General features: G+C 47.4%; 7 protein-coding genes across 15 annotated transcripts; 5 read left to right on the forward strand and 2 right to left on the reverse strand.

Moving 5' to 3' along the window:
- Positions 1 to 677: 677 nt before the first annotated feature.
- LOC120694333 lies at positions 678 to 1,533 on the forward strand. The gene has a single exon (XM_039977475.1). It carries the CDS (start codon positions 831 to 833, stop codon positions 1,302 to 1,304), a length of 474 nt encoding a protein of 157 aa, XP_039833409.1. The 5' UTR covers positions 678 to 830; the 3' UTR covers positions 1,305 to 1,533.
- A 3,846-nt stretch (positions 1,534 to 5,379) lies between these two features.
- LOC120696222 (protein EGG APPARATUS-1-like) lies at positions 5,380 to 6,591 on the forward strand. The gene has a single exon (XM_039979352.1). The coding sequence runs from the start codon at positions 6,112 to 6,114 to the stop codon at positions 6,337 to 6,339; it is 228 nt and encodes a 75-aa protein (XP_039835286.1). The 5' UTR covers positions 5,380 to 6,111; the 3' UTR covers positions 6,340 to 6,591.
- Positions 6,592 to 7,795: 1,204 nt separating this feature from the next.
- On the reverse strand, positions 7,796 to 10,537 carry LOC120694344. Of its 9 annotated transcripts, none has more exons than XR_005683461.1 (4): positions 9,927 to 10,529; positions 9,153 to 9,392; positions 8,910 to 9,062; positions 7,796 to 8,156 (listed from the first exon to the last, which is right to left on the reverse strand). XR_005683461.1 is itself a non-coding variant. In XM_039977492.1 (4 exons), the coding sequence occupies exons 1-4, from the start codon at positions 10,461 to 10,463 to the stop codon at positions 9,051 to 9,053; spliced, it is 678 nt and encodes a 225-aa protein (XP_039833426.1). In that variant the 5' UTR covers positions 10,464 to 10,531; the 3' UTR covers positions 8,172 to 9,050. The 9 variants fall into 9 exon arrangements, 4 of the variants coding, with proteins under 4 accessions (XP_039833426.1, XP_039833442.1, XP_039833433.1 ...); XR_005683452.1 differs by having other exon boundaries at positions 7,796 to 8,164; XR_005683454.1 differs by having other exon boundaries at positions 7,796 to 8,164; positions 8,384 to 9,062.
- A 526-nt stretch (positions 10,538 to 11,063) lies between these two features.
- On the forward strand, positions 11,064 to 11,571 carry LOC120696223 (protein EGG APPARATUS-1-like). The gene has a single exon (XM_039979353.1). The coding sequence runs from the start codon at positions 11,145 to 11,147 to the stop codon at positions 11,367 to 11,369; it is 225 nt and encodes a 74-aa protein (XP_039835287.1). The 5' UTR covers positions 11,064 to 11,144; the 3' UTR covers positions 11,370 to 11,571.
- A 2,471-nt stretch (positions 11,572 to 14,042) lies between these two features.
- Positions 14,043 to 14,823, forward strand: LOC120694390 (protein EGG APPARATUS-1-like). The gene has a single exon (XM_039977518.1). The coding sequence runs from the start codon at positions 14,233 to 14,235 to the stop codon at positions 14,470 to 14,472; it is 240 nt and encodes a 79-aa protein (XP_039833452.1). The 5' UTR covers positions 14,043 to 14,232; the 3' UTR covers positions 14,473 to 14,823.
- Positions 14,824 to 15,342: 519 nt separating this feature from the next.
- LOC120694380 (cytosolic sulfotransferase 8-like) lies at positions 15,343 to 16,696 on the reverse strand. The gene has a single exon (XM_039977513.1). It carries the CDS (start codon positions 16,593 to 16,595, stop codon positions 15,570 to 15,572), a length of 1,026 nt encoding a protein of 341 aa, XP_039833447.1. The 5' UTR covers positions 16,596 to 16,696; the 3' UTR covers positions 15,343 to 15,569.
- Positions 16,697 to 17,790: 1,094 nt separating this feature from the next.
- LOC120694402 (uncharacterized ATP-dependent helicase YprA-like) lies at positions 17,791 to 25,321 on the forward strand. Its single transcript, XM_039977525.1, has 23 exons — positions 17,791 to 18,116; positions 18,326 to 18,805; positions 18,996 to 19,064; positions 19,180 to 19,302; positions 19,375 to 19,524; positions 19,644 to 19,775; positions 19,864 to 19,943; positions 20,141 to 20,235; positions 20,463 to 20,530; positions 20,780 to 20,919; positions 21,600 to 21,707; positions 21,816 to 21,891; positions 22,255 to 22,391; positions 22,470 to 22,629; positions 22,728 to 22,907; positions 22,987 to 23,103; positions 23,323 to 23,478; positions 23,654 to 23,824; positions 23,913 to 24,025; positions 24,289 to 24,412; positions 24,764 to 24,859; positions 24,948 to 25,010; positions 25,109 to 25,321. Exons 1-23 carry the CDS (start codon positions 17,952 to 17,954, stop codon positions 25,166 to 25,168), a joined length of 3,063 nt encoding a protein of 1,020 aa, XP_039833459.1. The 5' UTR covers positions 17,791 to 17,951; the 3' UTR covers positions 25,169 to 25,321.
- Positions 25,322 to 26,881: the final 1,560 nt, after the last annotated feature.

The raw sequence follows: 26,881 nt of genomic DNA on the forward strand, positions 1-26,881 counted from the left end.
TTATTGTGAAAATTTAATTTTCAACCTTCAACTATAAATTTGGATAAAAATATTATCAAAATATTGAAAACCGAACAATTTTAACCTCTTAGGTGGTTTGTGGTTTTTCATTTTGTACAAATTAAAATATTCAAATTTACAACTAATTCATTTTAAGTCAAAAAATATGACATTGGTATCGAAAATTTTCTAAAAATGCAACATATTTATTGGCATGATACTTGTCAGTTATTCAGATCTATTTTTTTATATTCATAATATTCTGTTGTTTGTAGTTATGCTTATTATTTTTAAATAACTAAGATTTAAATAGAGAAATAGTAGATAAGTTATATTTTTTTAAAAAAATTGCTACAAGTTTCAAATTTTCATAATTTAAAATGAATTAGTTTTAATTTTTACATCTAATTAGATTTTTATTTAAAAAATAATAATAAATCCAGTTTGTAGATGAAGGTCGAACTTTTATAGTTATTTAAATATGTAAATCGGACTTGTTTTCCTTATTTAAAAGGAGTTATTAAGCTTCACAACGATGCTATCTGTTTTCTTTTTTTTTGAATAAAATCTGTTTTCTTTTTAAAAGAGAGTAAAGGTAAAGCAGTCGCTCCTAGTCCAAGCACCAGCAGTGATGCATGCACTGTGGATTCTTTGTCGCGATCGGTATCACCTTTCCCCCACTACACAGAGATTCCCTGCTCCCACTGCCTCGCAAGTCACAAGTGGTTCCTTGGTTGGTTGAGCCGGAGGCAGAGTCACAGGGGGGCATAATTCTGAAATCTGAATTCACAAACACAGACGCCTCTCTCCGCGAAGCTGCGAGGGACGCCATGGCTTTCCCAGGGACTCCGGCGAGGAAGCTGCTCCTGACAGGGAGCTCCGCCGTGGCGCGCAGCGTCGCCGCTGGCTTCGACCTCGACGGCGCCGGCGACTTCTTCTCGGGCCTGTGGCAGCTCGTCAGGGCGAAGGCCGCCGAGCTTGTGGCCTGGCTCGCCGCCCTCTTCTCGGCGCTCGCCAGGAAGGTCGACGAGCTCCTCCCGCCGGAGACCCGCTCCGAGACGCTCCGGGAGTGGCTGCACGTCGCCGTCACCGTGGCGCTCCCGGCCGCGCTGGGCGCCTTCGTGCTCCTCTGCATCGCCCGATGCTGCTGGCGCTGCTGCTGCAGCTGCTGCCTCGCACGCGGAGGCCGCCGGCTGATGGTGGCGCCCGGCCGCCGCGGCGCGCGCATGCCGCGCGGCGTGTTCGAGAGCAACCCGCGGGGCTACTTCCGCGACCTCCGCGCCGGGAAGCCCCTCGTGTACTAGCGCGTGCGCGTCCTCGCGTACGTACCTGCATTTCGTGTATACGTATACGAGTACGTACGTGTACGAATGGTTTAGTGTGTGAGGGGGGGGGGGAAGCGTACGTGTGAGTCGTATTTGGTATTTTAATATGTCGTGGTCTTATGTGTGTTGCTACTGTATTTCACGTGTATTTGGTATTTTGGTATTGGTAATATTGAACACGAAGACATCTCGCTGTGTTTAAATCGTACGCCAGCCAAGTGGGAGGGGTTGCTTCGGCGTCCTCACAGCCGGCCCCAAGGCCCAGCCACCGGCGGCAAAAGAAGATGTTGTCACCTTCTTTTAGCATCTTTTCTTTTCTTTTTTGAGATAATGCAGCATCTTTTATTTTGGGTGACATGATATGATCCTCGTTGCTGCTGGTAGTCAAGGTCGTCGTCCCATCTCGTTGCAAGTCTACACATAGGTAAGGCTGCTACTGCTAATAGGGAGTTTGATTTAGTTGTTGATATGGTGTTTTAGTCTAGTGGAGGGAAAAGTTTGGATTGAAGTGGAGCCCTTGGCACATAAAGGCACATCCTTTGATAATCTAATCTTCGTGTTTGTAATTTAAAATAGCCGCTTTGTGTTGTGTAGTAAATTAAACACAAACAGTGAAATAGATTATAAAACTTTTATATAGAATTTTACGGAATAAAATGTCCTTTTGTCCCTTCAAAATGGGCAACGGCTGAAGAAGTCAAAAAATTTGGAGGCTCATCTTCGATCTCCAACCGTAGCATAGTAGTCATGCTCACTTCTGAAAGTGCCTTTGGATATAAAAATCCTTCTACCGAGTCTGAGATAACTTTACAATGTAATAAGTATATAGATTTCAAAAATTATCTACAAATAATATTTTTAAATAAAAATAATAATATAGTAGGAGGACTATCATAAATTACTAATCTAGGCGCCAATTGAAGTCATTAAAGACCCTATCCTACAAAAGGGTATGTAGCTTAGTGGTTACAGAAGTCTCAATAACATCTTAGCTCATGAGTTCGACTCCAGTGAGAGCCAATATTTGAGGATTTGACGGTATTGTGCTTCAGTGGTAGGCGACGTTTGCGTCGAAAACGAGGCGCATGTGGTGACTCCGTCAATCTCGAGGATTTGCCAGATAAATTCTCAAAAATACATATAGGGATAGAATTTGTGTACGTGTGTTCATAGTTGTGAGTGTGTGTACGTGGTGAGTGTCTAAATTATACTGTGTTACCTAAAAAAATTCAATGATCCTATATCCCACAATGGGGGTCATGTTGGCAATGTACGTGCCAACATGGGCTACATGGCTATGTGCCCCAGGCCATATTGGATGAGGGTAGTATTAAAAGAAAGTTACAGCCTTCGATGAGAGCTATAGCTTTGTTATGTAGTTTTTAAAAATTCGTATCCAATTTTTTTTTGAGGGACTGCATTAGCTTTATTATCAAGTAGCATTATAGCTGGTATAAACTCTATCCGGAGGATCAATGAACCATACATATCGCCCTAAAAGCTTCTTGCTATTCTTAGATGATGGAAAATGGGATAGAATGTTTTGGGCTCTATCCCATTTTCTACCGTCTATATATATATGTTGTCGAGAGCTGTAATCAAGCCCGTCGAAGGGCAAGAGCGAGGTGAGCGACGGTTCCAGGCCTCCAAAAACGCAGGGCCCCAAATTTTACAGCCCAAGGCCCATACAATGTCTGCGAGGTTTCCTATTCCCATGTCCGGCAAATCCGACCAAGCGTCGCCGCCGCAAGGATCGAATCGCATCTGCACGTCTCTTCAACTTCCGCCTTCCTCATCGGCACTTCGGCACTCAGCAGCCTGCAAATCGGCGAGCGCGTCGGCGCTGCCCGCTGCCCGCTGCTTGTTGTTGCCCGCTGCCGGCAAACAACTCCAAGGCTCCAAGCGTCTCCTGACTCCAAGCGCAGCAGGGCAGGCCCCAACCCAACGTGAGGTGAGCGTGAGCTCATGAATTTTGAATTGATTATTTTGTATTGATGCAATGCAATGATTCTTGTGTTCCCGAGTGTCAATTGAATCAATTAATTGAACTGAATTTTCTTTGGTTTATCAAATAGACATTTGTTCCTTGGAGGATTATGTCTACAAGAAATAGAAAGTATTTGGAGAAGTGCCCTTTTTATCCTAATGCTGCCATCGCATACAGAATTTTGCTAACTATTCCTATGACTGTTGCCTCTGCGGAAAGGAGTTTTTCTAAACTCAGTTGTTGAAATCCTAGTTGCGTTCTATTATGAAGCAAGAAAGACTCAATGATTTGGCAACAATAGCACTTGAAAATGATATATTGGAGAAGATTAATTATCAAGACATAATTGAAGATATGCTGAAGATAGTTGCGTTCTTTTTTACCTTGATACTTGATATGCTTCTAAATATTGTGTGAAATGAGATATGCTAAAGTAATTGTGTGAAAGTGCACCATAGTGTAAGGATCACCGGGGTGTCCGACCCTAGAGGGGGAGGGGGTGAATAGGGTCGCTAATCGCTTTTCTATCCTAGGGCTCAATCTAATTGCATAAGATAAACCTAACACGTCCTACACATGCTAGTTATGACTAAGGTTTATCTATGCTACCCTCTACTTACCCCAAAAGACTTGCAACCTATAGTCAATCCTAATCAAACTAACTAGGAAAGTAAAGGTAAGCAAGAAAGAGTAAATGCGGAAACGTAATGCGGTAAGTAAAGCGGTAAGGGAGAGGATATGCAAACTCCCGTGAAGACACCAAGACACACGATTTAACGTGGTTCGGTTAGGACACCAAAGTCCCTCCCTACGTCCACGGCCACTTGCTCACAAAGAACAAGTGTGATACCGAGTCTCTTCGCTTGATCACCGTCTTGCCACGCCTCCAAGGCTCCCGACAAGCAAAGGCTAAGTGACACCAAGTCACAAAGACGAGGTCACCGCTACCGTCTATCTCGAAGCGTCACCACGGCACCGTCTTCACTATCTTGGAGCTTTAACACCAAGTAGGGGCCTCCTTCCCCGCACAAAGTGTCGTTGCCACTCCACACCAAGTCGGAGGGTCACACGACAAGTACAAGTGTTTGCTTGCCGCAGCAAGACTTCTCTCAAGGGAGCTCTCGCAAGAACTAATCCCTAATCAAGCACTAAGCACTCTAACAAGTGTGCTTAAGCCTATATGATGTACAATGAAGCTCTATGGTGGTTGGAGATGATCTTTAGCTCTAGTATACTTCTTTGAACTCCAGCACACTCAAATGACCCGGCCTTGGGGGTATATATAGGCAGCACAAGCAAATATAGCCGTTGGAGAAAATCTGCCAGAAAAACGCTTAACACCGGTTAATCCGATGCTCCCCAAATCGCCATCGTCGGTTTAACCGGTGATACTAAACTGCCCACTGAAAACTAGCCGTTACGTGTACGGGCAATCAACCGACGCAATCGACCGGTGTATGTAATGTTAGCGTCGGTTTAACCGGTGAGTGCAACTGTCCTCTGATCCTTGAAAAACAAACTCTCTGGACAACTGCACCGACGCCATTAACCGGTGCATCATCGGTTCATCCGATGTATGCATTTTCCTTGGTCTGCTTCTGCCATTGCACCGACGTATTCAAACTTCCTATCGTCGGTTCATCCGGTGCCAAACCCTAGCCCGCAGGCCATCTCTGTCATTGCACCGATGAGTACATTTTGCCTTACGTCGGTTCATCCGGTGATACTAAAACTCCCAGACGTGCTCAAGTCAATGCACCGACGTGTGTAATTTGCTTGGCGTCGGTTCAACCGGTGACTTGATTTCTTTTAGGTTTCAGGGCGCTGCCCTGAGACCCGCGAGGGGCGGCTCCCCCTCGACCCCCGTCCGCTAACCGGGTAGCGGAACCCCCGTAGGGGCGGCCCTTCGGGCCTAGCTTCGCCTCTCTTCTCTTTGTCATCACTTGAACCTAAAGCCTGAGTATATCATCTAAGCAAACACATTAGTTCAAGTGTTGCGTGTGTCATCAATCGCCAAAACATTATATTGAAATATGGCATGAGAGGCCATTTTCGCTACACATAGTTTTATTAAATATATAATTTTTAATATATATTTTAGAGCCCCATTTTGCATTTCGCATCTAGGCCCGAACTCCTCGAGACTAGGGGTGCAAGTGGATAACTTTTAGATGCACTTTCAACCCTTTTTAGTTCAAATTATTGTACTAGCTAATTTTTTAAACTCCTACGGGAGACGGCTGTGGCTGTAATATTTCGTCATGCTTCTACTCTTTCAATGTGATGATTCCGGTACTATTTTGATTTTCTTTACAATAACGCATTTTCAAAAAATATTGCCGTTATATCACCAGAAGGAAAATATCAGTTTTTTTATAGTAATTGATGGTGGCCTTGACCTATGCGACATGTACCAAAAACCAACCTCCTTTTCAACACTCTTATAGCACCTTCATCTACGGTTTGTTTCGGCTTGTTTTGGCTTATTTCTTCTCACATAGTACTATTAAATCAGCTGAAATCAGCCGGCTTTTATACCAGCCGAACAGGCTCGAGTCGCCCGGACGGCACGGTAAAACTCAACGTAGTCCACCGGCGACGACACGCGTACAACCTACAACGCCGACCACGGCGCCCCAGCTCGTCCCATGCATCCCCTCCTATAGAGAAATCCAGAGAGGCCGAACGGCGCCAATAAATAGGTGGTAGCTGTAATCGTACTAACAGCTTCTTCCGATCGAGCAGAGCTAGCAGTGAGAGTTGACAGTTGACACCAACGCGCCGGCGCGAATCGAAGACATGGTCACCCCCGCGATCGTGACGGCGGCCGGCGTCGTGGCCGTGGGCGCGCTGTGCGCCTACTTCCTTTGCCCGGCGGCGGCGCTGGCGGCCGTGGCGATGATGAAGGCCCCTGGCTCAGGCGGGGCGCTCATCTCGAGGGCGGCTTTCGAGGCCAACCCGAAGCTCTACTTCCACCTGCTCCGGCACGCCGGGGTCAAGGCGGCGCTCGCCGCCTTCGGTGCATGACGACGGCACCGGGTGTGTTGCTACTGGACCTCTAGCTATGTAAAAACACTCTTGGTACTGGACCTCCAGAAGAAGCAGCAGCAGTAGGTGTAGGAATCCATGCTGCTTCTGTGGTTTGTAGTAGTAGTACTAGCTTGCCAGTTCCCTAGCAACTTAGCTGTACTGATCACTGACGTGAGCTGCTTCTGTTGTGTGTTAAGCCATGTTTTGTGCTGATATATAATCAGAGCTTGGATGCCAGTGTATGGTACTATATGTCCACAAATCTTGCTGCTTGTGTGCGCTCGAATTAACGCTTTGCACAGAAAAGTAAAAAAGTTGGATCGCGATTATTAATCGCGATGCGATACCGTGATCCGATTTAGGTTTTGTTTACTGTAAATTTTAGGGGGTTTATGAAAACATGTTGATCCAGTTTAGGGGTTTCTGCAAAAATACATCGCCAGCGTTCATGGCCGCTCCGAGGCTCCGAGCTCCCCGGATCTCTCGGACCAGAGAACGCGCCGCCTCCACTCGATGCACCTCCGTCCACATCATCCTTTGCAACGCGCCCGCACTGTAGTCTGGAGATAGTACTCCCTCCATTCTTGATTGATATATTTTTTATATGGCACAATAATTAGGGCATGTACGGTGTAGATGGCTGCTGTCTATATGTGTCTAGAGTATCGCACACAGACGACTAAACAGACAATTTATACAGTGTGTTGTTCATTTGGCTGTCTACAAACTATTTAATAAATATATACATTTATGATCTAACATCTTTGTATGTACTTTTGTTGCTTTTTTGAAACAATTGAGATCAATCAAAAATAAGATGAACATGAACACAAGATTCTCGATTGATAATTTCTGTTGCAATTCAAACCTATGTGAGTCAGCGACTACAGTATCAATCCATTGCAAGCACGTATAGGACACCGACGATGAACGCAGCCACCGGCCAGCAACTTCCAGTGCGCGGAGATGGCCTCCAGCCGTGTCGTGGAGGCGCTCGACGGCCGCAGTGGAGACCAAGTAGTTGCGGCGCACGTGAAGCTCCGACCTTGCCCCGCCGCCGCATGCCTCGTCGGCCCAGTCACCGGCGAGCGCAGCAGATCCTTGAGGAACGGGCGCAGCAGGCAGCGCGATTGCGTGAGGCACGGCCGGAAGCAGCAGATCTTGGGCCGTTGACCCTGCTACTACAACGGGCGCCCTCCCGTCTCCGTCGTCTCGGACCACGAGCGCGGGTCGTCGTCCCGCGAGACGACGGCACCGGCCGTCTCTTTGTAAAACCGTGTGGGAGATCGTGAAAAACCGTATACAGACGGCTTAATTAATGGTGTAGACAGCAGCTGTTTTTTTTTGTCACCAACAGACAACTAAACAGACAGTTTGTACAATGAACTGTCTGCATAGTGATTAATTTAGACTTTGACACACAAACTTATGATGATCTAGTACATAATTGATCTTTATAACCACTTTGTTGCATACATGAGAGCATGGACAGCACAGCCCTTCGGATCATACAAACATGCATGCCATTCAGTTCACACATATACACATGCATCAGTTCACACATACACGCAGGCATCAATTCACAGCAAACTTCAGTTCACACTCACAATTTTCAATAGTCACCAGACATGAATGTAAATAGCCACCACACATGAACACATGCAGTCATTTCACTATTTAATTTTCAGTCCACACTTGATACAAGGGAAATGACACTGAATAGAAAATAAAGATGACACTTGACTGCAACATATGGTAGCTCAGTTGGTAGAAAAAAGACATGTCCAGTCTCCAGTCGGCAGCAATAGATGAGCCTGCAAACCTGAAATATGTCAATTCAGTGACAGATTTTAGAAATGATAACAGGTTTCAGAAATGATAACAGATTTCAGGAAACTCATCTCAATTCTCAACAAATAATTTCTTTTTTAAATACTTCATAGTATTTGTATGATCTAACTTTTCTTCATCGGACATTAACGATACGTCCATTGACAAAAGGCGATTGTATGTGTCAAACATCTTACACTCTAGTTCATACTTTTTTGCCTCACTTTGCATCTGTGCTGTCTCCTTTTGTTCCTTTGCTGCAAGATGGGCAAGATTGGCTTGTTCGATCTTCTCAGATGATAACTTTTCCTGCACTTCCAGTACTTTGAGCCTATTTGCATGCTCTTCACATTAGATTTTACCAAATTTATCCAGCTCTTAAAGGTCTATATGGCCCCCCTCCTTACTCTGAGCATATTTTAGTTTTTTAGCTTTTTTCGGCCCATTGATCTTGGTTGTTCCTCAAGTTCATCTACATCTATAGCCCTGCTATCCTCTCCTTCATTTTCCTTGCCTGAACCCTTTCTTTTCCTTGTTGCTCTCAGCCCATTGTTGTATGTAATCCACTTTGCTTCAGTTTTTTCCATCAACACAAAAAGACCTTGGTTGAGTCTCTCATTATCTTTTTTATAGAATACATGGGCCTTCTCAATCCACATTTGATCATTATAGCCACTTGTATAAATCATTCTAGCCTTCAACCAAGCACTATGGAAAAGGTCAGTCCGCTTATTTACCTTAGGAAAACGGTCCTTGATTTGCTTGGCATTTCTGCGCCTATGACTTGGTGTAGTTTCATTGTATGTTGCCTCGACATCAGACCAATATTGGTCATTCTTCCTATCAGCACCGATGGTGGAGTCTGTTGAGTTGAGCAGCTAAGAGCTTATCTGTAAACGTAATAAAAGATATATTATCTTCATGCTAGAATGGTTAGTAAAAAAAAACTTTAAATACCAACAAATGGCAATGAGACTCACCATCCTGACATCTTCTTGAGTCCACAAGATTTGCTTCTCAGTCCTAGGTGCCTCATCACTGCTGTCAACATTAACATATGCATTATTGCCCTTTGATGGTATATCTGATGGCATATCTTCCAAAGTCCGCGGCGGCTTGAATGGGGCAAATTGAGATTGTTCTCCAACAAAGTTAAAATTCTTAGACAAAGTAGGCTGGATAAAGTTTGTAAAACCTCCAGGAGGTGTTGCATTTTGTCCCTTGCAAACAGGAAGTGCAATCAGTGCTGCTAAACCATTACTTTTAAATTGAGAATCCATCAAGAAAAAAAAAAGCTAGCAATGTTATAGAATTTGCAGTACTAACTTAACAGCTAAAATCAATTATTAAGTACATCTGTCTCCATTATTAAGTACAATAGCATCTCACTGCCAACTAATTTACACTGAACAGAGCTCCTAGTTAAATAGTCCACTAGCAGAGCACTTGTACTCTACTACGACAAATTTAAACAACCAAGTTGAACAAAAGGATAGTCCCTTAATCAGGAAAAAATGATAGTGTGCAGTACACATAGTAGGAAGACTGAAATTAACTCTACTGAATATGTGTTTGTGTGTGGCCAGTACACATGGTTGGAGGTGAGAAAGCAGAGCAAAGTGTGCAGAGTGTAATTGATTTACCGAAAACACATAGCCATAGGCCATTGCCTTACAAGATTACTGTGTAATGGATTACAATAAGCAAAATTACTAGATCAAATAAGCCAAAAATTGAGTAACATGGAGTATTACCATGTTGAAGGATCCGAAGACTGAGACACCCATGTCTGAATGGGGCTCTGTCCACTGTTGCCAAAGAAGCCGCCGATGCCCCCGTTGAAGAAGCTGCCGGCACCATATGCACCCACATGCGCCGCTCCGCTCGAAATCCTCTGCTCCGGCACATGCGCCGCTACGCCCGAAGTCCTCTGCTCCGGCACAGGCGCCGCCCCATCCCGAACTCGCCTCGGGGCCTTCCGCATCGGCGCCGCCGCATCCTTCCGCGATTGTGTCGCGGCTGCCTTGCGCACCCGAGCCGCATCCACCTTCAGCAGATTTTGCGTTGCCGCCGCCGCCGCCCGTTCCTGCCGCGACATGGTGGCCGGAACATAAGCTAGGGTTGGATGGGGAGGACGCAGAGGGAGTATTTGAGGGAGAGCGCGGAAGGGATTTTCGCGGGAGAGGAAGGCGCGAACTTTGGGCGCGAAACGAATCCACCACCGCGCACTGGATCCCGGCCTCCGGCGACTCCCCGCAGCGGTGCCGTACAACGGGCGCTGTTGTCGCCATTTCGCCTGGGAGCACGGGATGGGGTCGTAGATAGATGTGTCGATGGCTCGGGAGGAACTGCTGCTCTGTGGGGTTTTTTTTTGAAAAAAACGGAAGCAATTCGACAGCTCTCAACGGTGCGTTGTAAGTGGCCCAAGAGCATCAAGTATGTTTATCAAACAATAAATATGTAATATAAATTTTTTATTGGTCCTCCAATGTTTTAACTGAAAATTTTTTGTAGCTAGTGTTATTTGTTGCCACAGTCTATGTCAACAGTAAATATAATTATTATTTTTAAACATTTAAATTTTTAAAATATAGTTATTAAAAGTGAATGGAGCAGAGGTGAGAGAGATGCAGGTGCACGAAGGCGGCTGCGTCGGCGTGCGGAGCCTCTTCGTGTTCCCAGGCCGGCCGATCGATTCCTGACGCGGCGCGTTCCACGTTCCACGCTTCGTCTTCCCGAGACGTGCGAGACTGCCGGCCGCCCGGAGCGAATGCGAACGCATGCAGCGCAATGAAGGCAGGCCGAGCAGCCGCCCCTCCCACCTCTCAACTACCCGTACAAATACTCCCTGGGCCTCGCCCTTCAAATCCACCACGCCTCGCACCACCAGCTCGATCGCTCTCTCGGTCATCCAAGAGCCAGCCGCGCCGCGCGCTCTAGCCCTGCTCCCGGCCCGACGCTCGTCGAGCGCGATGGCGAAGGACGACGAGAAGCTCGCCGGCGGCGCCGCCGTGGGCGCCGTCATCTCCTACTTCCTGTGGCCCGTGGCGGCCCCGGCGGCGGTCGTCATGATGAAGGCGCCCGGCGCCGCGGGGTTCCTCATCTCCCGCGCCGCATTTTTAGTAAACCCCAAACTCTACTTCGCCCTCCTCCGCACCGCCGGAGCGGCAGCCGCCGCCGCCGCGTTCGCCGCCTAGCGGCAAGCCGGCGACCCGAGCTAGTAAGAGTAAATAAAAGATGGCCGGTGGGCAGTGGCCGCACGCGCCTTCGGGCGTTTGGCCGTCGATCACTCGTGCACGCCGCTGCTGCGAATTTGCCTTCATGCATGTATGCCGACTCTATCGATCCTAATATGATATCAGTTCATGGCAATGGTTTTCGCACGGCGATGACATTCTACTCGTATTGCGTCGTCCTATGCTCACTGTTCATCGATGCTGATCTGGTTGTGACGTGGCATACTACTCGGGCTAGATACTATACGTTCTCACTTCCCTCCCTTTACGAAAAAAAGCTAGAATTTCCTTTTTGTTTTCTTCCGTCGGACCTTAAGGGCAACTCTAACCTAACATGTCAGGTGGTGCTAGCTTGTCACATTTTACTCAACATTTAGCAAAGTCTAGCACTTATCTAGCCCCACATTAGAAAATAAAATACTTCCCTACTCAGCATTTCCTCACGCCATGCGCTGCTCATCGATGGGAATGAATGATTTTTTGAACCTTAGCCAAACGTTAGCTCCGGTGCTCAATTCGGCTACCGGTGCCAAGAAATTTTAGGCTAGCCCCATTGCTCCAGCGTTTTGGTCAAGCTGCCACGGTCTTCTCTCACCTACTAGCACCACCTAAGAACGTACGTTGCGGCTGCCCTAAGCCCCTAACGGGTCTCCAGGGACACGTGAGCAGCGGCGCACAGTGAAAACTTTGGACCCGACTCTCACCGTCAGCACACTCTCAACACGTCGGCTCGAGCAGACGCGTGTCAGGCGGTCGACCAACGCCCCGATCCACCTCAACCCAGCCCCGCTGCCCTGTCGTTCGTGCTGGCCGGGCCTATAAATCGGGCGCCGCAACGCGGCGCACCTCCGCCCTCCGCACACTCCGTCGTCCATCCTCTGTCTCACGCGCGCTGTCGCAACCCCCGCCCGCCCCGCGCACAAGGCTCCTCGTCGGAGACCCCTCTTTGTTACTCGCCACGCACTAGCAAGCTAGCGGCGGCACGATGGTGTGGATCCCTGCCGTTGTCCTCCGCACGGCCGCCGGCGTGGCCGTGGGCGCGGCGTGCGCCTACTTCCTCTGGCCGGCCGCCGCTCCGATCGCCATGACGAAGGCGCCGGGGGCCGCCGGGCTCCTGATCTCGCGGGCGGCGTTCCTGGCGAACCCGCAGCTCTACTTCGAGCTGCTCCGCACCGCCGGGGTCCAGGCCGCGGTGGCCGCGTTCGCGGCTTGACCGTACCCGTCGAGCTCGATCGCTGCCGCGTCCCGATCCTGGCGTTGCCGTGTGGCGCCGGCGTCTGGGCTGACGAAGTTCTAGTATGTGTAGTATTAGGCACTGTAACTGTAGTGTCATGCACTATGTGATCTACCAGTAGTATGTTAGTTGTCCTACTTTCTGATGCATGTCCTGCATGCGTTGGCTATGTAACTAACTGTGGTGTCGCTTGCATGTACCGTAAGTGTTACGGAAGTATTTGCTATGTAGTGGTGCCTTACTGATTTTGTACCCTGCTGGGGATTTGGTCGTTCGACATGGTTCTCTTCGGCGCCGTGCCCGAGTTTTGACTTGCTGGATGCGTGAAATGGTAGCTATTTAATTTGCAGGTTGCAACAAGACCTCTTAGCCGTGTACTAGTTCTCCAGTCCTGGTACTGATCCTCCAAGTAGTGAGGTGTACCATTCCCTAGCTACTTACTAGTATTACTAGCTGCAACGTTGCATTGTTGATGTTCCAACAACGCTTCGTCTTCCGGAGACGAGACGGCGGGGAGGAGCAACTGCCCACGCACGCCGCAGCGCAGTGAAGGCATGCATGCAGCCACCTCGCCTTTACCTCGACCTACCGCTACAAATAGCCCTCTCCTCGCCGCGTCGATGGCCGTCCCCAATCCAAATCCCAGCGTCCCACCAAGCTCCGGCAGATCGTCCGCTCTCATCCAAGAACCTGCAGCTGCTCCCGACGATGTTCGCCGTGGTCGCCGCCGTCATCTCCTCCTTCCTGACGTTCCTGTGGCCGGTGGTCATCCCGGCGGCAGCGGCCGTGAAGATGGTGGCGCCCGGCGCCGGCGGGCTCCTCATCTCCCGCGCGGCGTTCATTGCGAACCCCAAGCTCTACTTCGCCATCCTCCACTCGGGGGGCCCCTGCCTAGCGGTGTGATGGAGAAGTGTAAATAAAAGATGGGCGGCGTGGCCGCGGGGCGTTGTTCCCCTTCATGCATGTGTGATCCGTTCATGTTCATCGATTGCTGCCTTACCTTGCACTGCTGATGCCCCCGGCGATCGGAACAGTGATGATCGGGTCACGATCTTTTTGGTAGCTCGCCTCGATCTGCGACCGCGGTGTACGGCCGGGGAAACTGCTCTGGCTGCACACATTCACTTCGACACGACCTTTACGGTGGACGGCTCTCCACGGAACGATACGAGTAGTCCGCACAGTGAGAATTTCCCCTGACATTGGACACGAGTCGCCTACGCGGCGCGGTAAATTTCCACTCGGGCGTCCACATCAGTCCGCCCCTCTCTCTCTCTCTCTCTCTCTCTCTCTCTCTCTCTCTCTCTCTCTCTCTCTCTCTCTCTCTCTCTCTCTCTCTCTCTCTCTCCACGTCGGCTTGCGCAGACGCGTGTCGTCCGGCGCTCGGCCAACGCCCGGATCCATTCACCTCAACCCCGCCCGGCCTAGCTATAAACTGGGTCGTCGTCGCCGCAAGCGCACCTCAACGCACGCCCACCTCCGCCTTCTTCAACCCTCCGATCCGTTCATCCTCGCACGCGCTGTGACAACCGACACGGCAAAGCTCCTGTGGCTGTGGGAAACCCTGTCAGTTCCGCGACATACCACACGATGAACTCGACCGTGGTCGCTGACCTCCTCCTCAGGGCCGCCGGCCGCGTGGCCTTCGCCAAGGCCTGCGCCTACTTCCTCTGGCCGGCCGCCGCTCCGGTCGCCGACGTGATGATGAAGGCGCCGGGTGCTGCCGGGCTGCTCATCTCGCGGGCGGCGTCCGAGGCCAACCCGCAGCTCTACTTCCAGCTGCTCCGACACGCCGGCGTCCAGGCTGCGGTGGCCGCGTTCGCGGCCTGACCTGCCTCGCGTTGCAGCGTGCTGCCGCCTGCCGGCCGGCGAACGCGCGGCGTCTGGGTTGGCGGTACCGAAGTACTAGTACAGTAGTATGTGGTAGCCGATCGATGTCCTAGCATGTGGTAGCAGATCGATGCTGTAGCTGTAGTGTCTGTCATGTGCTCTACGAGCAGTAGTGTTATGTATGTAGGCCTACTTTCTGATGAGTGATGTACAATAGTAGTTTGTACTGTGTTGGAGGTCAGATCCTTTTTTAACCTTCAGTAGTGTTAGCTAGCTAAGAAAATTCCTGCAGTGGCGCTCTTGAACTCTTAGTTTGTACTGATCTACCAGTAGTATACTAAGTATTCCCTAGCTGCTTGGATGCAATGATGTGAGCTGTTTCTCATCTGCTGAGGATTGCCTTCATCTTCATGTGAAAGATTTTTTTGTACAAGCATCGCCGCTTTTGAGACAAGTGATCCGAGAGCATTGTCGGACATAATGCCATGATGATCGATCCTTCACAATAAACACTGCCGCAACGCTTCGGATCTGGAGTCGCTCGGTGTTTGGAGAAGCAAGAATGCAGTTAACACATTGTCCAAGGAATCAATCTCTCGTGACTTGTTAGCTACTACAAGATATATGAATAAATTTACTTCAAAAAGATATATGAATAAAAGATAGAGATAAGTGAAAAATAGGAAGATATGAGAGATTATTGGTTGGAGACTTGTTAGTTAGTACAAGACATGAATAAAAAAATAGAGATAAGCGAAAAATAGGAAGGTACGCGAGAGATTGATTGGAGTGTAGTAGGTCCACATAGAGAGAAGCAGGAGTTCAAATTTGAGAGATCAGTTGGAAGTGCAAATTCATGCGAAAAAATCATGTGACAAATGCAAAATCATCCTTTATTCCTAATATGATGGCACACTCGCATTATTGCACGACCGAAATAAAAAAACAAAAATATTACATGGAGTGTGCCAAAAACTTGTCCCGTAACGTGGCCATGGGAAGTTCCAAAACATGTTCGGGTGCAACCTTTCACACACAGTGCCAACAGAATGGCAAAGATTCGCACCAAAACAGGTCACCCACCTCGAATCTGATCATCACGCGAAGTCCAACCCTGTTCCTTGCAGCTTCTCGCGAACAATCCCGTCCAGCCGCGCCGCCATCTCTGGCGTCATGTGGTTCGCCCAGTCCCCGGCGACCCCCTTCCGGAAGAAGGCGTCGCGCGGCATGGCGCGGTACCTCCCCGCGGTTCCGCTGCCAGCCTTGTTCACCTCCAGCCCCTTCATCTTGTCGAAGCTGCAGAGCTCCACGACGGCCGCGACATCGGCGGCGGCCTCCTCGGCGGCGGTGAACGGCCGGCCCATGAACTCGGCCAGCCGCCGCACGTTCGCGCCGGTGTCCCGCAGCAGGTCCTCGTACTTGAGGAAGAGCACCCGGTCCGGGCGTGCCACGCTCGCGCGCCAGTAGGAGAGGATGTGGTCCCAGACCGGGCCGGCCACCACCGTGCCGTCGCAGACGGACTCAAACGTCTCGTCGAACGAGAGGTCCGGCTTGGCGCGCCGGAGGAAGTGCCACAGCGAGACCACCATGTCCTTGGGGTCCCGGCAGACGTACACGACGCGGCACCCGCCGGCGGTGACCGGGGCCGGGAGCAGCGTGAAGGGCAGGTGCGTGTTCATGAGCCGAGGCGACGGGAGCAAGTCCAGCTTGCCCTCCTCCCCGCCGGCGAAGATCTCGTCGATGAACGGGACGCAGTCGTGCGGGTTGAGCCGGCGGAGCGGGTGCCCGGGGGAAGCGGGCGGGTGCGCGCCGCGCGCCGCGGCGGCGAAGGCCAGCGCCTTGAGCCATGTGGTGCCGCACTTGGGGTAGCTGGCGAGGACCACGTCGTCGGGGTGCGGGGCGAATCGTCGCTGGAACACGATGGTGCCCGGCACCCAGTGCTCCGGCAGCCAGAAGCCCTGGTACAGGCGCAGCTCCAGGATGGACTGCTGCCGGCGCGGCAGCGCGGCCACGAGGTCGCCGAACTCCTCCTTGGGGGTGTGCTCCGGGACCGTGCCGTCGTCGACGTCCTTGAACGGGACAGGGCCCGAAGGAATCGCGGCGTTGGCAGCGGCGGAGGCCATGGAAGTGAGAAGCAGCGAGCAGCGGAGAAGCCAAGCGAGGGGTCTGTCAGTGACTGACGGCGTGGTTTCCGGGCGCGCGGACCAGTTTTATACCAGAGGATTGTGGTGAGGTCGGCCCGTCAGGCAAGCTCCTTTTTATCTCGACTAGGATAGGATCAAATTTTGACTTGGATGCTGACCATGTGGCGTACGGAGTATGCTCCTACTATTTTTTTCCTGTTTCAAATAATCCGCTGGTGCTAACTTGGCGCGCCCGTCAAGAAGCAGGAGCTCCTCCACGGCACGCCACTCATGCATTGCAAATTTTACTCTTTTCTAATTTTATGTATTAATATTAAAAATTGTTGAAATTCTAGCACGGATATGGACCAATGCTTGATAGCGTAGGGATGGTCCAAAAAAAAAACTGTAAGACCGCGTTCGGTTGTAAGGGAATTAAGGGGGTGGGACTGTGGGAGTGATGTCTTGTTCGGTTGCACGTCGGGATGCAAGTCCCATTTTTGGGTTATTGGGTCGATCCAAAATTTGATAAAATAAACTAAAATAACATATTATATATTCTTTCTGTTTCAAATTATAAGTCATTTCAAAAATTTTGAAGAGTCAAAGTTTTTCAAGCTTGACCAAATTTATATGACAAGATAATAACATTTATGATACCAATTAAGTATCATTAGATTCTTTATTAGTTATATTTTTATATTGCACCTATTCGATGTCATAAATCTTTATATTTCTCTCTATAATTTTGGTCAAACTTTGAGATGGTTTGACTCTCTAAGATTTTTGGAATGACTTATTATTTGAAACGGAGAGTGTAATTATTTTGGGAGAAAAGTTGAACTAAAATGAGAAATCCAAAATCACCGATGGGTATCCACTTGCATTCACCCGGAATCCCCGTCGAGCCCGGCTGCTATTTCCGCCCAACCCGTGCTAATGCGCTATCTCATCCGGCCCGAAAAAATAGAAGAACCCAGGCGGCCTGTGCGATAAAGCCCTACAAAGATGAAGTGACCGGCGCAAGCCCAAGCCCAAGAGATGAAGTCATGGGGATGGGATATGGGCCAGGCATTGGAGCTGGGCTTCCTTCGGTGTGGGCCCAAACTAGGCATCTTCTCCCTCCTGCAGTCGAGCCTGACTGCCATTTCCGCCCAACCCGCGCCACAGGAGAACGCAGACGAGAGAAGAGTCCAGGCCGAGCAACCGCCGCCGCCTCCGTCTCCCCCTCTCGCGGGGCGCGCCAAAACCAGCCACCGGTAGGAGTAGGAGTAGGAGTAGGAGTGAGCGCGGCGCGCCGCGGCCGGCTTCCGAACCGCAACCCTACCATCCTCCCTCTCCCGGCCGCACTTGCCGATGGCCGCTGAGCAGGAGGGTAGGGAGGTCCAGGTCCGGGCCCTCGACTCGCGGTCCACGGCCGTCAGGCTCGCCCCCGGCGCCTCCGTCCGGGACCTCAAGGCCGCGCTCCGGAGCTCCTTCCCGCCCGCGCAAGTCGCCCCCAGCTTCCACCTCTTCCTCAAGGTGCCGCGCAACAGCCTTCTCACTCTCTCTGCCTATCTCTAGCTCCCCGGCCCCGGCGTATGCCAAGACCTTGTCTCGCTTCATGGCATTCAGGCCTCATTGGGCTCAGATGGTTGCAGTTGCAGCCTTCGTGCCTCAGTATACTCGACACTAGACATCTGCAGCTGCACCTTACTCACGATGATTCCCTTTTTCCTCTCCTGATCAAGGGTGCTAAATTGCGTTTGGACGCTGAGGTTGGCAGCCTTGCCATCGGTGGTGGGGAATTCGTCGTTCTCGTTCCCTTCACAAGGTCGCCGCAACAATGTTCTTCAGTGAGCGTGCCTAGTCAAGAGCAGGGCGTCAATCCACCAAAACAACCAGAAGTGTCAGCTGCAGCTAATTCAGCTTGGCAAGACATTATGGATGACCTCTCAGCAATGCCATCCAGCCCACAGCCTGACATTGCAGCCAAAGATTTTTACTCCTCATCTGGCCCGTGCTCTGGGACTGGGAGGTCTGCAGATGATACGCCACCGTGTCAAAGTTCATCATTTGGATCTTCAAGGAAAAGGAAAAAGGCATGCGAGGAAAATGGAAATGGTTCCCCAGAGACCCTTCCCTCTGGAGAAAATGGTATGGCTGAGAAGCAGAAGCGCAGCATGAGTAAGAAAAGTGGGGTGGCCAAATCTACAGCTACATCATGTCACGTACGTCTCCCCTCTGTTTCTCTATCTACCTATGTCAATTTCATCTTAATTTTCATCACACATACAAGAAACCCAGCCGGCAGCATGTCTTATATGAGGAAATACATTTAGCATGTTTTTCACACAATTGGCCCACCAGAGTTGTGTTTTTAATAGAAACCAGCCTTTTGATTATGTGGTTGGGATGCAGGATACGCACCCTTTGGAACCTGCTGAAATGGCTGAACATCTGAAGCAAGGACTTGGAAAGGAGGGCCAGGTTTACGCTTTATATACTTTCCTTTTTTTTCAAACAGTGCTGTATGTAACTTTCTGATTATGGTACTGCTGAGAAAAACCATAGTATTTTTCATTACTGAAGTTTGTGTGTGCAGATTGTACATATCCAAGAGATACCATCTAGAGAGGCATCATTTACAGAACTTCCTTGTCATCTTTCAGAAGCTATGAGAGAAGCACTGGCTAGTATTGGAATATCTAGACTCTACAGTCACCAGGTATGCCATTTTTGGTGCATATTTAGTTGTTAAAGATCACTTTTTTTGTGTTGATTTTTTACTTGAGTGCAGTCTCAAGCCATAGAATCCTCTATATCTGGGAGGCACATTGTTGTTGCAACCTCTACATCAAGTGGAAAGTCTCTGTGTTACAACATTCCTGTTCTCGAATCTCTCTCTCAAGACTTGATGGCGTGTGCTCTATATATATTTCCAACAAAGGTCTAGGCATAACCTGTTACATTTAGTGATTCTTTTTTGGAGCTTATTATTAGGTTTTACCGTTCTAGTAATGGTCATCAATATTGTCGACAGAAATTCATGTTCCTTTTGTTTTTCAGGCTTTAGCTCAAGATCAGTTGAGGACTTTACTAGGGATGAAAAATTCATTTCATATTGATATTGATGTTAAAATATATGATGGTGATACTCCTAGAGAAGATCGTTTGTGGATCAGGGATAATGCTCGATTGGTAACTGCATGCTTCTAGGGCTATAGAATTGTGTTTAGATTTGATTCCTTATTTCGAGAAATCTAATCATATACCTTTCTACTCTCAGTTAATTACCAACCCAGATATGTTGCATGTGTCAATCTTGCCGTATCATGGCCAATTCCAGAGGATTCTATCAAATCTTAGGTAAAAGTAATCGGTACCTTAGTTTTCTCAATGATCTTATTCACTGTCTACGTATTACTATTATTGTTGCAATCATATGTTTTGTCATCTGGGATCCACTTTAAATTTTCAGATGAATAGGTGCGGGTTTTGCTTGTATATTCGCCATTTTCTTTGCATTCCATAATTAGATATCATTTCTGTTACAATTTACTCAGGTATATTGTCATTGATGAAGCACATTCGTACAAAGGGGCATTTGGCTGCCATACTGCGCTTATAATCAGAAGATTGAAGCGTATTTGTTCAAATGGTATGTATAGTTAAGCCAAACCTTTTTTATTTGTTAGTTGATTTCATTCACAAGATCCAATCAGAGCCCAAAAAATTCTAATAGAATTTATTAATTGACTTCATTCACAAGATCACTCCTTAGAGTTTTGAGCTTCTTAGGTGTAACTTTTCAGTTCTATGAAAGTTAAGGAGCTACTAACGCAGTTACACATAATTTATGAAGCTCTTGGTTTTTTGTATTTGCAGTTTATGGCAGTCATCCTACATTCATATTTTGTACAGCTACCTCAGCAAATCCATGTGAGCATGTTATGGTAGGTTATTCCCTCTCTTTAGCATAGATTTGATAGTACACATAGCAAAACGAAACTTGCTGTTCTAAATAAATTTTGTAAACATACTGGCCTCATCCTATAGTTTTGCTTTTTTTAAAAAAAAATGTTGATATATCCATGACTTATTCATTTTGTTTTGTTTTTATCTTGCAAAGTTCTATGTTCTGTTTTGGGAATATTGCATGGAATTTGATGCATTATCTTCGCAATGAAATATGTTTGTCCCAGGAACTGGCTAATTTGGATGAAGTTGAGTTGATTCAGAATGATGGAAGCCCTTGTGGTTCCAAGTACTTTCTCTTGTGGAATCCCCCTCTATATATGGCAGATGGAAATTCAAAAGCTAGTTCAGTACCTAGACGCTCAAGGTACGGGGATATATGCTCCTTTTTCCTAGTTATGTTATTTGTACCTTTTTTCAGTAACTATTCTATGTTCAAATGTAATAAACCCTCCAACTGGTTTCGCTAAAAAAAAAACAATGGGTCATGGATCATAATGTTCTACATTAATGTGCCATGTTACTTGAGACTTTCAGAAATATGAAAACATAGTACTTGAGGTCTGTACCATTTTCAGAGAAAATATTGCTTACCTGCAATACCATAACTCCTGAATCTCAACTTCTAACTAATATGTAAGCAAAAATTAAGTAAAAAATTAAGGCATCCATTATTTGGTGTGGTGTCATAATTGCTTTAACATCAAAAAGTCGCAATGCTTGAGCTCCTAATAATGCAAAGAGGTGTCTAAAAGTGCTAACTCCCATTTAGTGTGCAAATTATTAGGTTATTGCACTAACTTCCTATGTCTACCTGGATCCAAAATGCAAAATTTAACTGCACAACTCCATCTCAGAACTGTAATAAAAGGTATTTAACACTGCATGTACTTTGTTTACTGCTGCACACCAGTGAATAGTTATTTCCTCCTATATTAAGAAGTAAGTTCTTTTTTTCTAGAATGTTCCTATCCTATATGAAGAAGTATCTTTGTGATAACTTTGGTTTCGCGGAAATACTCTAATAGCATTTATTTTCTTTGCTAGCTCAATAGTAGAGGTTTCATATCTATTTGCTGAGATGGTTCAACATGGGCTCCGTTGCATTGCATTCTGTAAAACTAGGAAGCTATGCGAGCTTGTCCTAGCTTACACGTAAGAACACATTTTTCTTCTATGGACCACTTTTCTGTTTTTTTTTTCGTACTTTCTGCTACATGCACCTTTTCCTCCAGATGATCCATTACCCACTTGTTGTCGCAGGCGTGAAATTCTTCAGGAGAGTGCAAAAGGATTGGTAGATTCTATCTGTGTATATCGTGCTGGCTACATTGCAGAGGTTGTTATGTCCTACCATGTTTCACGAATGTGTTCTGCCATTCTGCTTTATAAGATATGCCTTATAAGATATGCTTGTATATTCACTATAAAAGAGATATGTTCTTGTCTATAGACTCACAGTTACGTTCCAACATGTACGGATTTTTATAACCGTATTCTTGTAAATCCTTGTGGTACTGATCAGCACTTCCATGTTTTAAACTTCTAAATAGATGGGTTAGTAATTTGTCTTGCCTATGCTGCATTCTTTTTTTTTTATCAGAGCAGCACTTCCAGCTTTGGATTGTCTTTTTCGAGAAAGAATCATGTTTCACACATTAAGTTTTCATTTTATCATGCAACTCGGAGAACTTATTTGCAGGACAGAAGAAAAATTGAGGCCGATCTTTTCGGGGGGAAACTCCGCGGTGTCGCTGCTACCAATGCTCTTGAACTAGGGATTGATGTTGGACATATTGATGCAACATTGCATCTTGGATTTCCTGGGAGTATTGCCAGGTAGGTGAAGAATGACACGCTCAATGAAGCACTATGCTTATACTGTCACCCTGCTATGATACAGAATTTTGACTGCAGTTTGTGGCAGCAAGCCGGAAGGTCTGGAAGACGAGCTAAACAATCATTAGCCATTTATGTTGCCTTTGAGGGTCCTTTAGATCAGTATTTCATGAAGTTCCCACATAAATTATTTGGCAAGCCGATTGAGCATTGCCATGTAGATGCACGTAATCTAAAGGTTTAGAGATCTGTGTTTATTTTATGACTAATTGGTAAGTTTAAATGCCCTGAGGACTCAACTCTTCCCCTTATATCGAAATTTGAAATTTCCTACAGGTTTTAGGACAGCAACTTGCTTGTGCTGCTTATGAACATCCCTTGTGCCTGCAATACGATGAGCACTACTTTGGTTCTAGTCTCGATAGTGCAATGACGACCCTTAAAGACAAAGGTTATATCATTAACAATCCATCTGGATCTTTATCTTCAAGCATGTGGAACTACATTGGACCTGAGGTTTGTTTATTCTTTATTTTCTATCTTATATGATGCAGCCTATATTTTTAATATCAAGAAGCATTTTGTCTTTCTGCAGAGAAGTCCTTCACAGGCAGTGAGCATACGGGCAATTGAGCATGACAAGTACAAAGTGATCGACAAGTTAAATAATCGATTACTTGAGGAAATTGAGGAAAGTAAGGCCTTTTTTCAGGTACGTCTATCTGTTCCTTGACCATGAGAATCTACTATACATGTAGGGCTCTTTAAATATTCTTCTGCTGCTGGCAAAACTGACAGATAAGTTGATGGACTTTCGAATTACTATAAAAGGTTTTAAATGACTAACACAACTTATGTTTGTTTTTATGGACTCGTATGTATGTACTGTAGATTAGCTTACATTATCAAACGTCACTATCTTCAATTTCAGGTTTATGAAGGTGCTGTTTACATGCATCAGGGTATCAATTACCTGGTTGAGGAACTTAACTTGTCATCGAGGACAGCTTTCTGTAGAAAAGCTGATTTGAAGTATTATACAAAAACACGAGATTACACTGACATCAATGTCCTCGGAGGAGAATTTGTATGTTTTCTAGAACATTATAACTTTTGCCTCATATACATTTTCTGCATTATCGACTCATCCCCTGGTGTTGTTTTCAGCACTTCATTTTGTTTAGTATTTTTCTGTCGGACTCTATCTAGTTCATCAAATATTTTGAACACTTGCACTTTGTCTCTTCTAATACATGTTGAAGGCTTATCTTCCTATGATTACATGTAAAACTAATCGTGTGAAGACAACTGCTCAAGCAAATGATTGCACAGTGACTACTAAATGGTTTGGATTTTATCGCATACTGAAATCAAGCAATAAAATATCGGACAGCATCGAGCTTAACCTACCCCCGTATTCCTATGTTTCCCAGGTATGTGGCTCACCTATGCTTATCTTAGTAATATTAGGACACATCCTCCTGTAATTCTTTCACCTTTTTGTATGATGCTCAACTATAGGCTGTTTGGGTACGGATTCCGCACTCGGTAAAGATAACCGTGGAGGAAAGAAAGCTACAGTTTCGAGGTGGCTCGCATGCTGCTTCTCATGCACTCCTGAATATAGTGCCTCTGTAAGTTATTTAGCTGTATCTATACACTAATCGTTAATCTAAATATTGATGTATTTTAGATAAATTTGGAGGGAAAATGATTTCCATAAACCAGAATATGTGAGGTTGATAATGCAGTAGTGATATTACTTTCCTAAGGTACAACAGGCACTTGTAAGGGGGGGCTGTTCAGATTCATACTACTGTTTAAAATCAGTTTTTTTCCCCTTACTTTTGGTTTTTGTTTAGTTGTCTGGTTGATTGTGCATAACTTTCGTTTGCAGGCATATGATGTGTAGTGCATCTGACCTAGGAACGGAATGCGCGAATCCTCATGAAACACGTGGCATTCCGGACAGAATTCTTTTATATGATAAACACCCAGGTGGTATCGGCATAGCGTCGCAGGTGAATTGTTCACTGATAGATGATATCTTAGAGTGCATTATGCTTAAACTAGGTGGATCTTTCTTGCTATAAACCGTCCATCGCTAATCCTTTTCTTGCTGGAAACTGTTCGCTGATAAATCTTTCTTTATGTAAACGGTTCAGTGGTAAATATTGCTTGCTGCAAGTTTACAGAAATAGCACTATGCTTAGACTTTAGGGAAATAGCATCATTGTTAAATTGTATGCTGAATATACTTGATTTTATAAAAGACGAACAGTTCTTGCTACCACCACAGAAACAGATTGACATGTTTTAGGATTAAGCTGATTCAGCGATGACTAAAATTCGCATGCCTTCTGATGGTGTAGGCCCAAATGCTCTTCGGGGAACTTCTACTAGCTGCTTTAGAACTCGTTTCCACTTGCAGCTGCATGGGTGCTGCTGGTTGTCCAAACTGTATCCAGGTAATACTGAACGCATGTTATTCTGAACTCAACTTTAGATAAAAAGACAGGGCCTTTGATCAGGTCGTTTTCTTCTATTTCTTTTCAGTCACTGACATGTAGTGAATACAATGAAGTTTTGGACAAGGAGGCAGCAATTTTTATTCTGAAGGTATGCTTGTCGAATTCTATGTGTACGCTCACCGTCAATCACAGTGCAGTAGTAGGCGTAGCATGGGCTTGATAAGGGACGTTTTGTTGCTTGTACAGGGAGTAATCGACTATGAGTGGGCGTATTTCGAAGGCGAAGATGCTCGTCAGCAAAGCTGATGCGGATGTTAGGCGCCGGTTTGGACGGGACGGAGTAGCTTGTACAAAGGAGAGGAGTGTTGTTTGGTGTTGATGTAGTGGAGATGCTAACTGTTATCACAGTTCTGGCCTCATTCATGAGAGTTGACAGCGTTCTACAACCACTTCGATGCATCTTCTGAACTCCGGTAATCTTCAGAATGACACCCAAGCGGCAGCGGTGAAGAGGGTAGAGAGGGTGGGGAAGCTCCAGCCACCAAGAGGAGAGGAAGAGGAGCCACGCCGCCGGTAACGTGCTCCAGGTGGGGCGCTGCGGCGCACAAGTCCAGGCGGCCGTGAGAGCGACGGCGCGCGCCGAACGGGTGCTGCTTTCCCGGCTCCGCTCGAAGCCGAGGCGCGCGTCACATCAGGTAGCCGGCCGTTGACCTCCTCAGCCCTCTGCCCCCACGCTCCGTGGACACGAAGCGCGCCGCGCAATCGCGATCCCGCCCGCTCCGGCGCTGACCTCCCTTTCCACCCCCGGGGGGCGGCGGTGGCGCGCGTGGTGGCTCGGGCGCTCGGGTAGTCGGGTCAGCCGCGCGCCCCGACCTCTCACCGTCGGTGCTCCTGTGCCGCCGCGTGCGCCCCGGCCGCGCTCCACTCCGGAGCCCGGGCGCACGACGCCGCGGCGCGACTTTTGCTTCCGCCTCTGCTTTCGTCCCGCGCCGGCTGTTGTTGCTGCGAGTTGACGGGGGCGCGCTCCATGCAATGCATCGTGCCCCCGGACGTGACGCCTCGGGCGACCGGCCGCAACCCGGCAGGCAAGTCTTCTCATCTTTGTGCACCAGTGTGGCGTTGACCGCGAAGCTTCCACTGATAATGCGTATTCCCCACTTCAAAAAAAAAAGCGTATCCTGTCGTGCTGTGCCACGAGGACGAGGTAGTAAAATCCATGGTTCTTTTTTTTTTGTTTCTTTACAGACCTAATAAGTCTTTAAAAACCATGCTGCAAAAGTGACAGTGACCGGAACCTAATTAGAAACGTCAAACCAAGCGCCTCCATGCAATGCCATCCACACTGCCAGTGCAGGCAGGTCCTCTTCCAGGCCAAACAGAGGTCGGCTTCCATTCCGACTGCAGAAACCGAATGCTCCATACGTCTTATCCTGCCAGCCTTCTCCTTTTTCTTCTCTGCTGCCTGCGCGTGAAAGCTAAGCGCAACTAACACACACTGGCCTTGCTAATCCATGCCAAATTGCCGTTGCCATGCCATGAAAGGGAGGATAACGAAAACATTAGCCCTCTAGGATAAATTAAAAGAAAGGCTGATGAGATGGTGACTGATCATGGATCAGTGATTTGCATGTCATTACTTGCAGATTAAGGATGTGATCCGGTGCCTGGATATTCTAGTTTATGGCCACTGTTTAAGTGCCGGCGCTGTCCACGTGTCAAGATTTGTGACGTGCCTAGGAGAAGAAAACTTCTAGTACAAAGGGAGCATGTGCTTCTGATTCTGTCCCAATGTTCTGTCACTAGAGTACTTTGCATTGTTCTTCAGCTGGGGCATTGTTGTGTCCTAAGTGTGGGATGATTCCTTGATTCTCAGTTTTCAGTTGCCAGCGTTTTCGTTTCCCTCTTGGCAAGGTGTTGCCTGCCTGGACGAAGATTACTACTACAAATTTGGCTTTGGAATGGAATAAAGCTATGGAACGAGAAAGGATCACGATAAACCTGTCTGGAGTTTGATGTAAC

This window comes from Panicum virgatum, chromosome 2K, assembly GCF_016808335.1.
Source record: "Panicum virgatum strain AP13 chromosome 2K, P.virgatum_v5, whole genome shotgun sequence".
Taxonomy (NCBI): domain Eukaryota; kingdom Viridiplantae; phylum Streptophyta; class Magnoliopsida; order Poales; family Poaceae; genus Panicum; species Panicum virgatum.